Below are 14009 nucleotides of genomic sequence, written 5' to 3' on the forward strand. Positions count from 1 at the left end.
TATTTACATTGTACAGACATAAGCCATGGTATATTTGTGTATTTCATATAATCTGTATGATGCACACATTAAATAGTAGGTACATGCTGTACATGGTACATACAAATATTTTTGAGCATGTCATTAAAGGCAGCAAAATGCCTTACCAACATACTACATGTAGGCCTATATTGTAATGAAAGGTCTTAAACATACTCTATGGATATGGTCTTTCTCAACACATCTTTCAAAGACAATACATAGAGAAGTGACCACTTTCTTTTCATTTATTTTTGAAGATTTATTTTACAGCCACATGATCAACAGTGAAGTACATGTTGCAAGCATGACAAGAACAGGAATGTACTGAATTCACGCTTGGAAATAATTATGATACATGGCTCATATCAGATTTCAAATTTGGATAGCACATGTATAATACTATGCCACTCAAGCGATCAAGCAGGTTGTTATGTAGGCCTACTGCTAATTATATACAATGTACAAGCTGTGTTTTAAAAATCAATGTGACATTTAAGATACATGTGAAACTGTAACTATTCCAGATGTCAATGACAATGGATTTGCACTATACCCAATCAGTTGTATTCCTCAATGATAAAGAATGCAATCTAGAATATTTACTAGATTAGAATTGATATTAAAGGGACTGTACAGTACTGGTTGAGGTAGGGATTCATGTTTTGAACATTCCTAAGTGAGATAATGAAAAGCCTCTTATGAAATATGAAAGAGCATGTAATTTTAAGAAGGATTCAACGTTTATTTGATGAAAATTGGTTTTCAAATGGCTGAGATATCCAAAAAAGTGCTAATAATAAAAGGCGACATGCCCCAACTTTATTAGTATCTCTTTGTTTCACCTTGTTTTTGGATATCTCAGTCATTTCAAAACCGATTTTCATCGAATAAACTTTTGATACCCCTTAGAACCGCATGCTCTTTGACATCTCATAGAGTGGTTTCTGAATATCTCACAAAACGTTAAAAGCTAAATCTTCACCTCGACCAGAACTGTACACACCCTTTAACATTACAATGTACTATCAAGCTGATGATACACAGTCACAACAACAACAAAAATATCAGCATGTGTTATAAAGAGGAGTGGAGAAAATCTAAACCAACACATGAAACAATCCATTTGATCTGTTACATCATTTAAAATTTCTGTATATTGCATATTTTGTGCCAATCCTGCACTTGAAACACTAACACAACCATGGGTCATGTTGTTTACCAGGTGTTTTTTGCACTTGAGAGAAACCTTGACACTTACATGTTGCAGCTCAAAAATAAAGTGTCACTGGAATTGATCATTTCTTTAAATATGTCTACTTTTATATGTTACAAAGTTTGATACTGAAGAATTTAAGAAAATATTTTCCCCATATACTTTGGGTATTATTATTTTGGGCAAGGTTAATCCATAGTTTGATATAAAAACATGTAAACAGGAAAAATCCTAAAAATATTATACAAATACACCATTCTTCCTGAAAGATATCTTGAAGCTTATTACAGGAATACTGTATTCATTAAATCTATCATACTGGTAGACTTGTTCTTCCTAAATGCTACATGCATTACACTGTATACTACAGGCGAGGTGAAATACTGGCTCTCTAGTGATGGAGACTTACATCCTGGTTGGGTACTGTGAAACGAGATTCATGGAATTAGAATGCGCAGAAAGTTCTTGTCTACACTATATGCATTGAATGTGAGATGCACTTGTGAAAGTTTCATGCCACCAAAAAGGCCGCCAGCTCCAATTCACCAAAATTTCATGCCATGAAAATATTGTGTTTTACAGTACATTCAAATAGACACAGCATGGTTTTCAGATTGAGGCTTAGAACTTGACTTAACGCACAGCTCCAGTGTAAATTCACATATGGCAGTAATACATGTAATCCATTATCCCTCCTTTGGGAAGACACACCCATGTATGTTTGAAATATTTAGCGATATAATACACCTGATGATGAAATAATGACTTGTCTCAAGGATCTAAAACTGCTGTATCTGTGAAATCTAAAATGGGCTTCCGGCATGCATGTGCCCCTGTACCAACAGGTCCAATGTAAGGTGAAGCATAATACTATATACATGATACATGTGCTACACATTGGCTATCTTCTGGTTTCAAAATAACAACAAATCTTTTATATTCAATAACTTTTAAAACATAGGACAATTAAAAATGACAATTCTCATAAACTCATTATATTCCCATTTATTTCATGCAGGAAGTGCAGTGGAATCCAGATTTAATATATACACTGTACTATTCAGCCAAAAATCCAACTGTTTTTAGTTAAGCATGAACAACAGAAAGCACTCTATCATATTCTTGGTAATCAACAAGTTTGTCAATTATTCAGAATAGCAAAGTTCATTGATGTAAAAAAATTTGCAAGTTCATGGAATATTTCAGTGCATTACTCCGTGCATGACCCCTAAGAGTATAATTACCTCAAGGTAATTAGAATGAGGTGTCAATTAAAGGCTGTGACATCAGATGAAGTGATAGAAGAAAATTATACCAGAGTGGAGAGTACAACACTTGTCCCTCATGACAATCTTCAGGCATCTGAAAGCGATTTCTGACCACACAATGCCACCACTTCTATGTTCTGATTTCTGAATGACTATGTTTGTGGTAAATAAAGACAACAGATTCAGCCTCTTACCAGATGATTAAAGGGAAATATATCTGGGATCTTTTAGTGTGTAAAAAGTAGAATGACTAAGGAAAATGACTGAGCATCACTGAAAATGAACACATGAAATTGATAATTAATAGCAGATGTCCATTACACATTGCATATTCCACATTTTCAAATAATTTGAATAGATAGGTACACAGATTATAGAGATGACATAGATAAGGCACTTTGGAGAAACATCTTACTTTGTCAGGTATGCTGCTATCTATTTGCAGTCTTCCCTATCAAACAATGAAACTGCAAGACATCCAGCATGTGACATCCACTCTTATCAATTGTCCATCATCAAAAGCTTGGAGAAATCTGTGATGATGGAGAATGGTCAGTCATAAGCAGTTGGCTATACTTTTAACATGTTGAAGACAAGTCCTGAGAATACACGGGCAAGTGTCTTGGGAAATGCTGTTGCAGCAATATCAGCCCGTCCTCAATGGGTTAATAGAAAATCCCCAACATCTTCAAGACAATTGATGTACAGCTGAGCATCGTCTTGGGAGAAGACAGGAGAGAGAGGACCAGTTACTTCAGAAGTACAAGGAGGGAATGTCAGATCTTCCTCAGAAGGGTAATGTGAAGGATAGGTATTGAATCAGGTAGTCTAATTTACAAATCCAAGAAAGAGATTTCAAAACACACCAGCATGCCAGACATACACATTGTAGGAATTAAAAATGGCTGCCATGCAGCTTGTCAGACATTTAAAATTGATCTATTATTGAACTCAGCATTTTCGTACACCCTTAAGTACTCAATTCCAATGCTTTATGTCATTAAGAACTAAAAACTGGGATTTTACAATGTTTTGTCATAGTGGTCATATTGGAATTGGAGATGACTGCTGATGCAGTGGTCAGATCTCTTGGATCCAGCAAATTTTGAAATCAGTGCCCCAAAATACCCCTCTATGCAAAATTGTACACTCTCTGCCAGAAGTGAGCATTGCTTTCACATGTGTAGTTTTCAACTGTGTCCAAGTACAGAGGGTGATCACCAGATGGTGAGTCTACATTATCAGTAGGCCCTGATTATCTGGAATTGAAATCACTATCCCTTCACCCTCCCCAACCCCCCATATGACCCTTCACCCTCCCCAACCCCCCATATCCCTTCACCCTCCCCAAGCCCCCATATCCCTTTACCTACCCAAACCTACCATCATGGCCATATCTTACATGTATCTAAGCTTGTTTATCTATTGCATACCATGATTCTACTGCTCTACATAATGATTCACTTCTAGACATGGATTTGCCACATTGGAACCTGAAAAGAAAAGGGATCTCCTTGACTAGTGAGTATTGTCTATCCCAAGTTGATGTTCACTCAACCAGTGGCCATTCAATGTACAATGATGATACTGGTGCAACTTGGATGAACTTATTACTGAAAAGGAATATGAAGAATTAATGAATGAGCAAGCTCAAGCCAAGGACAACAGCAGTGATGACAACATTAGTGTACATACTGTTAAAAAGGAGGGTGCCAATGAAAAGACCCTAAAGAAACTTGAGGTCTTTTCCCCACGGAAGGAAGTAGACTGGTAAACAACATTGATGCTGCTTTGGATCCTGCTAATTGTGACAGTGCGGATCCACTCGTAGAGAGCCACACATATTCAGTTGTGCTTCGTCCTGCTAGAAGCAAGAACTCACCCAAGATTGAATGGACAGACCAATGCCCAGCAGCTGACGGTTGTCAACGAAGGAGTGATATACTGAGAGGGTCTCCTGAAACTGTGAAAGGATGTGCTAAAGAGGCTACTGCTCCAAAAGATTGTGTTGATGTGTTCATGTCAACAAAGCAGAGCAGATAAACAAGAAGAAAACTGAAAGTCACTGTTGAGAAACAAAGATATGGATCATATGGATCGTTATGCTGAAAATGTTGATAAGCTTAAATCATTGGTGAAAACGTACTTACTTCATTCTAATTTTTGTTATCACTGCTGTTATAATTTATTATATGTATATAATGCTGCATTTCAATTTAATATATTTTTCCATATTAATGTACTTGGAAACATCAGTATTAAGTGTTATTTATTATTATCAATATTACTATTATTATTATTATTATCATTATTATTATTATTATTATTATTATTATTATTATTATTATTATTATTATTATTATTATTATTATTATTATTATTATCATTATTATCATTATGGCTACCTGTCAACATGAGACATCAGTCAAAGAACACTGCATAGTTTCCAAACTATCATACAAATTCAAGAAGCCTTTTCATACCTCTGGTCAGGTGAGGGATGTTATTGTTGTGGACTTCTCAGACAAAATGACCATCTAACAAGTACATTATTCTCAGACAGAGCGGGCCATCACATCTTTGGTGGTATGAAAGAAAACATGAAATTCTTCCTCTCACAGGTGTCGCTCGATCACGAGGTCACACAAAAGAAACATTTGAAAAATGACAGGTTTGCTGCATTCTGGGACATACTCATTTGAAGAGTTCAATGACAACTGTGCACAACATGTTGTTCCAAGCAAATACCAGCCCACTGTTGAAACTATCTATCCCATGTGTACTCAAATATCGTTCAAACAGTACAACTCAAGCAAGCATGCTGTTCAAGGCAGTCAATGATGCCTGATATAGCTACACATACACATCACACATATGGTGTGAAGCCACAGAATGGAAAGAATCCATATTCTGTGTCAGGGACAGAGAACTACAGGTACGTGAAAACCATGGCGGAGTAAGTCAAATCAAAGACTTTTGTGCAGGGTTGTAACATCTCTATGGACAGATTGTACTCTTCGGTCCTACTCACTAGGTGGTCTCTCGCAATCAAAACCTGTGGAGGGACTCTCATGACTAAGTTTACAGGACTGGCATTGCTCCACAGATAAAGACAACAGATGGAAGGGAAAAACTGAGTTCAAAGATATTTTGGGAGAAAAAGAATGGTGACCTTGTTCTCTCATTGTATGAAAAGTAAAGACACCTACCGGCAAGAAAAACATACTGATGCTGTCTACTGTCCCAATCATTCTCAGAGTCACAAGGGATGACAACAACAAAAAGCTAGCAATAGTCAAGTTGTAAGACTTTACAAAAGGGGGTACTGACGTGGTTGATCAGAGGAGGGCTGGCTATTCCTGCAAGGCAGAATCTAAGGGATGGACTCTTGTTGAATTCTACTACATGCTAGATTCAGTTGAGTGAATTCATCAAGTCTTGACTTGAACACTGCTGTCAATTCAAAGAAAGCGGACTCATCTGACAATGGCTTTGGTATCACCCCATGTAAAGAGTAGACCATTGTTGGACCTTTCATCTGTCAGTTCAAGATGAAGTGTATTCTTAAGTCTGAGACTGTGGATGAAGCAAGACCTCGGCAAGAGCTAGACTTTGTAAGCACCTCAGAGCAAAAACAAACTAAGGTTTTCCAAATGTATCTAGGAAATTACAGGAAAGCATGGGTATAAAGAAGTGAAGGACAAGCTTCTAAAGTAAAGGCACAGAGTCAGAAATGTGGAGAAAGTTGCTGTACACAGTACTTGGTCACTCTGTGTTAAAAAAAAAATAAATAAATAAATAAATAAATAAATAAATAAAAAAAATGCTATCAACATAAAGCACATGCTGCAACAAATGAAACCCGGGCACTTGAATGTTACTCAAATTCTCAATACTCAATGCACTCTACTTAACTCTTTCTGTGTCGAGTTCGCACGCCCGACTCAGTTGACGGCGTGCCAACTTCGCATATTTCACTCAAACGCACAAATCCGCCCAAACCGATCAATAAATCGCCAAATACCACAGTATACAATGAAAGCGTTTCTCGGAATTCTGTTCCTCTCACGTAGGCTTACCTATATCTCGCATTTTATGTGGTGATTGACTAGCAAGCAGTGTTCCTGCTGGATTTAGGTATCACTCACTGTTTTGTGTGCAAAACTGATGACTTCACTGTAATGTAGCTTTTTTTTGAAAGTCATTTTGAAAGATTGTCATTTGAAAGAAAAACAATAACAGACTTGTCACAGAATTAACATCAAAGCAAAGCCTAGCATTTTCTCTACAACTTTGCTCATTACATGTCCATATTAACAGAAATCTTTAAAGGTTACATAGATTTGAAAAACAGAATATTTTCTCAAAGCACGACAATGTCGGTGTCTCAGAATAATGTGGCACACAGGGAGTTTCCACGATGGCACATAAAGAGTTAATAAGTACGTTGCCTACAAGGATACACAAGATACATGTAGGAACATGGATCACAGTGTAAAAGGAGGTTTAGCGACACCAAGATGAAGTGGACAGGACCATCTGATCTTTTCCTTCTAGGCATATTGATTGTGCTATTGCTATATTGGCATTACATTGCATCTTGATATATTCTGATATCATCTTAAGAAAAATATCTAAAGATATAATTGGCAACTTCAATGCAGTGTACAAATATAATGTACACCATTTACATTGTAACAGAAAGATGTGTTTGCTTCATTGATTACACACCAGCTTTAAATGTTGCTGAAAGTTAAATTTCAATATATCTAGAAGATATTATGAATAAGTTAAGTGATTTAGTGCACACTTTGTACCAACAGGTATGTAGTATTTCATTTCAATAAGAATTTTCACAAAATACCATTTACAAACCCATCTCTTTACATACATGTAATGGTGCTTTTTTTTTTTCTTACAATAAATACTTACACTGTATGCATTCAAACATTATCTCCTAAAGCAAGGCAATTCTGGCATGTGCATCAGATATTGAAATGTGCTACATATTGTACTATAAAAGGTCTACATTCCCTGTTTTTTACACTGGGGTAGCGCTACAAATGCAGCATAAAATCGAGTTCCTTGATGCTTGATGTACATGTTTCCAGCATATCTAACAGGATAAGAACTTGAAATGCTGTAATAAAGAGTTCCAGGAGATTACCTTTGACTAATCCTGGGAATAGTCTGCTTTTTCAGCATCCACTGCAGCTGTTTTGTGCAATGACAGAAAACATAGCTCTGAACATTTTCCTGAAAACAGAGATGATATTCACACCATTGTTCAACTATTTATAGCTGTACACGTATACTCCATTCTCTCATCCATCCTATTGATTCTGTATGGTATTGGGTTGGCCATTGTGAATTATTGACACTAAAATGTGATTGTATTTCAAGTGGACAAAGACAGAATTCATTCAGTCTCTATTAAAACAACCATCAGCTCACTCCTGTGCAGACTGTATCATTTTCTCCTCTGCTTCCTCCGTCTGGCTGGTGCCACGAGGCCCATGCCCAGGTGACTGAGTTTCTCCAGGGGGAGGGTACCAATGGGAATAGCCTGCTCTTGATGAGCCAACAGCTGGGACTCCTTCACCCAAGAATCAGGTATACTGCAAGAATAAAAGTAGGACAAGGCTCAACTCGTATCATACATTCTTCTCCTTTTTAAGATACATTTACAAGTATGGGGGAATGAGCTCATAATGCAATAAGCCAGTTCGGGGTTCCACTTTGAGCATGAGCAGAAAAAGGTCATCTGTACCAGCAGAGCATGGTGGTTTTTAAATTCACTGAGATAAGCATCTGTAATGTAATGATTATTCAAGTGATCCCTATAAGTGGTGCTTGCCAGCACATCCACCTGACAGCAAAAGCGGTGTCTGACAATATCAATAGAAAGAGATTGTTAATACATTCAATGCAAAATAATGAAATGGATCCTTTCCAAAATGCCAATGGTAGGATCATTCTGGTCACCTGGTCTATGCAAGTTCATCCTTTATGTGAACATGACTGATGAATTCCATAAATTGTTACGTTAGGCAAGCTCATGCCTTCTGTCGCTTGAAACTAGTGGAGTGCCTAATCAACTGAAAAAGAAGAAAGGTCATTTGTACCCATGTGCCCATGAGCTAACCCCGAACTGGCTTATTTTCTACCATGGAAAAGCTTACTTCATGATAGCATACATGTACACTCTGAGAATATATTACAAATCTACAATACACATTTGGGAGAAGCCTGTTAGATTTAAAGCATCAAGTCTTTTCTAATCGAGAACAGTAAAATGGCAATTTAAATTGTTGTCTACTGTTTAATGAATGAAACACCGATTAAAAAGATAACGGTAGACAGACTCGCATGTCAACATCAAATTTGTCAAGACTTGAAAAACAACATTGTTGACTTAAAACAAGCTCTGCTTTCTCAAACATCCAGTTTGCCTTGACATATTCATGATGGACTTTTTCAAATGTTCAAAATGGTGTGAGTGATGAAAATTATTTTTCATGTTTGTCACAGTTGTAAATTCATTAGAATATGAATAAATCATGAAATGGAAATTAACAAATCTTTCTTTTCACAGGAATGTTTATTTTTCTTTCAGTGAAAGGCTTGAATTCCTTAATCCGAGTCCCGAAGACAAGTCCCTAGAATATTCGGAAAGTTGTCTATGGCAAATGTGTGTTATAGCAAAATCAGTCCATTCTCAATGGGTTAAAAAAAATAAAATAAAATAAAAATCAGAGGAAGTCAGATGAAATTAATGCAAGAGTTATAGGAAATGTATCATGAACTGTGCTGTGTGGGCAAGTGTGTGTGACACATCTGTGGTATACTCAGTGTCCATTTGCTCAAAAGTATTATGCCACGTGGAAAAAAGAATACCGTAACAGTTGCTTTTCCCATGCTTCAAATGGCCATGGTGAAGCATTGTGCTGCGACAAGCATTTCAGGTGCAAAGACTGCTGTACATGCATATGGAGTAGGCCTAAGTGTACCCTCTGTCTATGTGGGTTTTTTTTTCCTTACATACTGTACAGTACACTGTATATTGTGCTGGAAGCAAGATCATTCTCAATACAAAGTATGAAACGTTTTTGATGCAGTCTTTGCTGCAAATACATGTTAGTCTCAGTATTCATTTGTCTGGAAATAGCTATAAAGTGATGCTGGAATGATTAGGGCAAAACAATGAATTAAGCACAGATGAGACTGGGAATTTCGATTGAGATATTAAACCAAACTTTGTGTTCCCTAATAAAATTTGACTAGCACATGGTTTTTGTAGAAAAAAATACATAAAAAAGAAAAAATTAGGACTATCACTTTGCTGCAAGATACATGATATTCAGCAAATCTGATATTGAGGTACAATGTATGTGAGCTTGACTATGTATCTCATCTCTTACACACAACAGCAGCAATCCATTCTACAACTTACACGTCTTCTGGTGACCAGCGCAGAAGAGCCATAGCATCACCATTTTGATCTGTCCTACGACCTATGACCTGAGGAGAAAATAATCATATCACATTTATACAACACCTAATTAGAATGTAGCGGTTGATTGCCTGTCATGTGACGTTTAGTTAAAAGTTCCATCGCATGCTGTAGCTGTTAGCCGTGCAATTTTGTTTGAGCAAAAATGGATAGCGCACGGCTGGCGTCACCCATTTCCATTGACTCCCGTGTGTTAAATTCATGATTGACCTTCAAGTTTTTGTTCCATCGTATGGCTATGATGTCACAATAAACAAACATTTGCTGCACGCACTCAACAATCTTTCACTAAAAGTGGTTGCCTTTCTGTGCTAAATTCAAGAATCTGTGTGGACTACATCTGTTGACAATCAAGGTTTTGTATAAAACAAATTGAGTGTGGTCTTTACTCGTGCAATGGAACAAGATTTCGCACTCGGTGAAAGATGAGCCGCACATTTCATCTCGGCTTTGCCTCGAATAGACGGCATCTATAAATCTTGTACCATTGCACTCGTGACCATTCACTAATTGTATACCAGCACTCTTATATACATGTAGAATACCTAGAGCAAGTAATTTTCCCACACAGTCAACTTGAATGCCCCTGCTCACATGCACACTCGCTTTGACATCTGCCATATTAGGTGGCCCTCTATATACATTTTAAAAGTGCTCATCCTCTAAATGACAGCACAAAAGAAATATTTCATCATCTATTGCCATCCATTTTACCACATAGCATGATAATATGAAATCTTCGGCTGAGAATGAGAAGGGGGTTAAGGTGCCTCAGACACTATAGCTTGAGTGGCAATTTGAGGCCCCTATCATTGTCAGCCAACGAAATTAAACCTTACAGAATTTATAGCCAGAAAATGATATTTCAGTGGGATTCCCTAAAGAACATACGTGTAGCAAACTACTGGGGAGGGGTGTGGCTGGGGTGGAGGGCATGGAACACATTTGTATGATTCTATGGCACAGGCCTGCCAAGTTTGTAGAAAAATTGATCATGCTTTGAAATTTCAAAAAGAAGATCAAAATGTGAAACCTGGCCAACAATTTGCCAATGCCAAAGTTACGTATTGTTCTACAGAAAAGCAGGTCTAGAACATTATTTTGGTCAAAACAAAATTCATATGAAATGTGGCGCAAATGGTGGAGGTACAGTATTTGTATGTGACATAAGAATTGTATGAAGATGAATAGGTCCAACTTTTGATTTGAAAAAAAAAAACAAAGAGAGAGAGAGAGAGAGAAAAACAAAAATAAAGTGTACTCACTTTGCTTTTGAAGATGACAGCATTTCCTTTTCCCTTGATGTCTATCATTGTCTTCATGTTGAGCTCCACTAACCTCTGGTGAATCACATCAACCATGCGTGTGTCAAAGAAGTCATCTGTTTTGACTGGACAATGTGAAGGTACCAGAGAACAGTGATTGAGGGGGACATAAGTCACAGATAGATTGATAGGGAAAAAAAGTAATAGATGAATAGATGGAAGTCTCACTAATGATCATGAAAATAATGAGATAATAATGACATTATTTCACAGAAAGCAATACAAAGTTTAAAAAAGAAACTAATTTCGTCTGTCTAAAATTCACATTATCTGAGAAAAAACAGGAGCAAAACTCAGATATCTGCAAAATATGTTCCTAAGGATAGCTGGTAAATATAAATATTGAGTTCTCAAAATGCATTCAATTTAATTTACCTGTGACAATTTTGACGACAGGTTGTCATCTTTCACAAATGATGGCTAATCAGTGACTGATGTCTTGGTGCCTATTAGCATTGACCAAGGTGTGACATTCAGATCATAACACCTTCATAAATGTCAGACAGTTGGTATGCCCCCCCCCCCCCTTCCCAGTCCATGTTGTGTAGGGAGAAGGGTCTCTTTATCCAGAGATTGGTTGCAGATTAATCATTGTTTGAGAAAGATGACAATCTGTCACTGTCGCTGTCACACATAAATATGACAATTGGATGTGTTTAGAGAACTCAATGTTTATAAAACCCTGGTAATGCCATGTGGGTGAGGCAATAACTTTTATTGTGACACTCTCTGCAAAGTGTGCACCAGTAGTTTCCCTCTTTGTGTGCCACATTACTCTGAGACAGAAATGTAGTCATGCTCGTAGTCATGCTTTGGCAAAACATCCTGTTTTTCAAATCTATGTAACTTTCACAGATTTCTGTCGAGCTGGTCATGTATTAAGTAAACTTGTAGAGAAAATGCCAAGCTTTGTTTTGATGTACATAAGTTGTGTGACATTCTTTCAAATGACCAGTAGCTACGTTATTGTAAAGGCATGACTGTTGCACATAACGCAGTGACAGAAACTAACAATTTACAAGCAAATACAGTACGGAACACCACTTGCTGGTCAATTACCACATGAAATTGAAGGTATACATGTATATGAGAGGAATGGAATCTTGAGAAGTCTTTCATTGTACTGTGGTATTCAGGGATTTGTCAGTCAGCATGGCAGGTTTTTGCGTTCGAGCAGAATATGCTAAGTTGGCATGCCGTCAACTCATTCGGGCGTGCGAATGTGGTACATAAAGAGTTAAAGAAAGATGTGAAGATTTGATGATCACTGTCTCACCCATCGACAGTCTTCTCCTTATCTTCATGCGCTTCTTTTTGAGCACCTTTCCAGGGCTCTCTTCCTTCGTTTTGGGCGTCTTCTGCTGAGGGTTCTGCTTGTCAGCATTCAGGTGTGACTGGCAGTGGCGCATCAGGCCTTTCTCTGTGCGGTAACTCTGGTTGCAACCAGCAAACACACAGCGGAAGGGCTTGTCACCACAATGTGTCAGGACATGTTTTGGCAGCCATGTCTCTGACATAGATGGAGTGTTGTAAACTTTGCAGCCATCCCAGAGACAGACAAACTTTTTGCCACCCTTCTTGATTTGCTTCTGAGCATGCTCTGTTCTGACGTGGTCAGCCAAGTCAGCACTTGTGTCAGTCTCTTCCCCACATGACTCCCAGCGACAGATATACTCCACCTTGGGTTTGGGTGTGGTTGGTGTTGGAGTAGGTGTGGTGGTTGGTGTGGTGCATCCACTGGGCTGGCTGCTGGCACAGTCACTGCTGCTGCCATTACTGCTGATCATTGTGAAAAGTGGAGGCTAAGGATGGAAATACAGAAAACACATCTTTGTTACATATTCCATAAAATACTCCTCAGAATGTTTCATTTTATGATTGCAGATGAAGATGATTAAAAAGGCAACCTTAGCTTAAAAAAAGAAATACCAGTATATAAATTAAGAAATGTTATAGTCACAAAAACAATATAAACAAATCACATGTGCATAGGGATACTTGTATAGCTACAGTAACTCATGCCTAATGGTAAGTATCATAATAATTATATCTTCTGATCAAAGTACAATCCTTCTAGTATGATTTTTTGTTTTTATTCTATTTGCATGGCTTCTAAAGAAAATGGCATGATGTTAGCAGTCATGTACAATATTGTATATCAAAATGGCTAAGACTGACCCAATTCCCTAAAATATTTGCAACTCCATTGAACAATTGCAACAGACTGTATTTGAGACTGCAGTGCTGATGTGACAAGTGAAACCTTGTATAGCATAAATTAGAAAACTGATGTGCTTTTAGGGTACTATTGATTATTGTCACAAACACATGTACCCCATTGTACATAACGCAGTAAACATTTAAAAGGAAAAGTTCATACACGGATGCTGTCCTGCCATTCTCTTTTGGGCTTGTCTCCTTGGTCATCATCCATCTTGGTATATATCTGTATGCAGTATGTTGACCTGAAAATTAAAAAAGATGGTGGGTACAATATAATGACATAGACACATGTATTTGTGGCATCAATATAGAACTTACGAGTTAGACAAACTTTAAAAGTTTAAATGACTTTTCCGATTATTTCTTTTTCATTTATCAAATCTTGATTCCCACACTCCACATGACCCGGTTCTCTAGCTTTTCAAACACTAAAAAAAGTAGTAAAT

At 37.4% G+C, this 14009-nt stretch overlaps 1 protein-coding gene across 1 annotated transcript; it reads right to left on the reverse strand.

Annotated features, from left to right (window-relative positions):
- Positions 1–7972: 7972 nt before the first annotated feature.
- LOC140237248 (zinc finger protein AEBP2-like) lies at positions 7973–13799 on the reverse strand. Its single transcript, XM_072317192.1, has 5 exons — positions 13721–13799; positions 12617–13142; positions 11281–11405; positions 9956–10023; positions 7973–8120 (listed from the first exon to the last, which is right to left on the reverse strand). The coding sequence occupies exons 1-5, from the start codon at positions 13772–13774 to the stop codon at positions 7973–7975; spliced, it is 921 nt and encodes a 306-aa protein (XP_072173293.1). The 5' UTR covers positions 13775–13799.
- Positions 13800–14009: the final 210 nt, after the last annotated feature.

This window comes from Diadema setosum, chromosome 13 (assembly GCF_964275005.1).
Source record: "Diadema setosum chromosome 13, eeDiaSeto1, whole genome shotgun sequence".
NCBI classification, from domain to species: domain Eukaryota; kingdom Metazoa; phylum Echinodermata; class Echinoidea; order Diadematoida; family Diadematidae; genus Diadema; species Diadema setosum.

Bases quoted from the DNA above. Each gene is read 5' to 3' on its own strand.
- LOC140237248 (XM_072317192.1), bottom strand. From the start codon at position 13,774: ATGGATGATGACCAAGGAGACAAGCCCAAAAGAGAATGGCAGGACAGC. The intron at 10,024-11,280 runs GTGAGTACACTT...TTTTCTCCTCAG, and splicing joins CTGTCATCTTCAAAAGCAAA to GTCATAGGTCGTAGGACAGA. The intron at 8,121-9,955 runs GTAAGTTGTAGA...TTATTCTTGCAG, and splicing joins CGCTGGTCACCAGAAGACGT to TATACCTGATTCTTGGGTGA.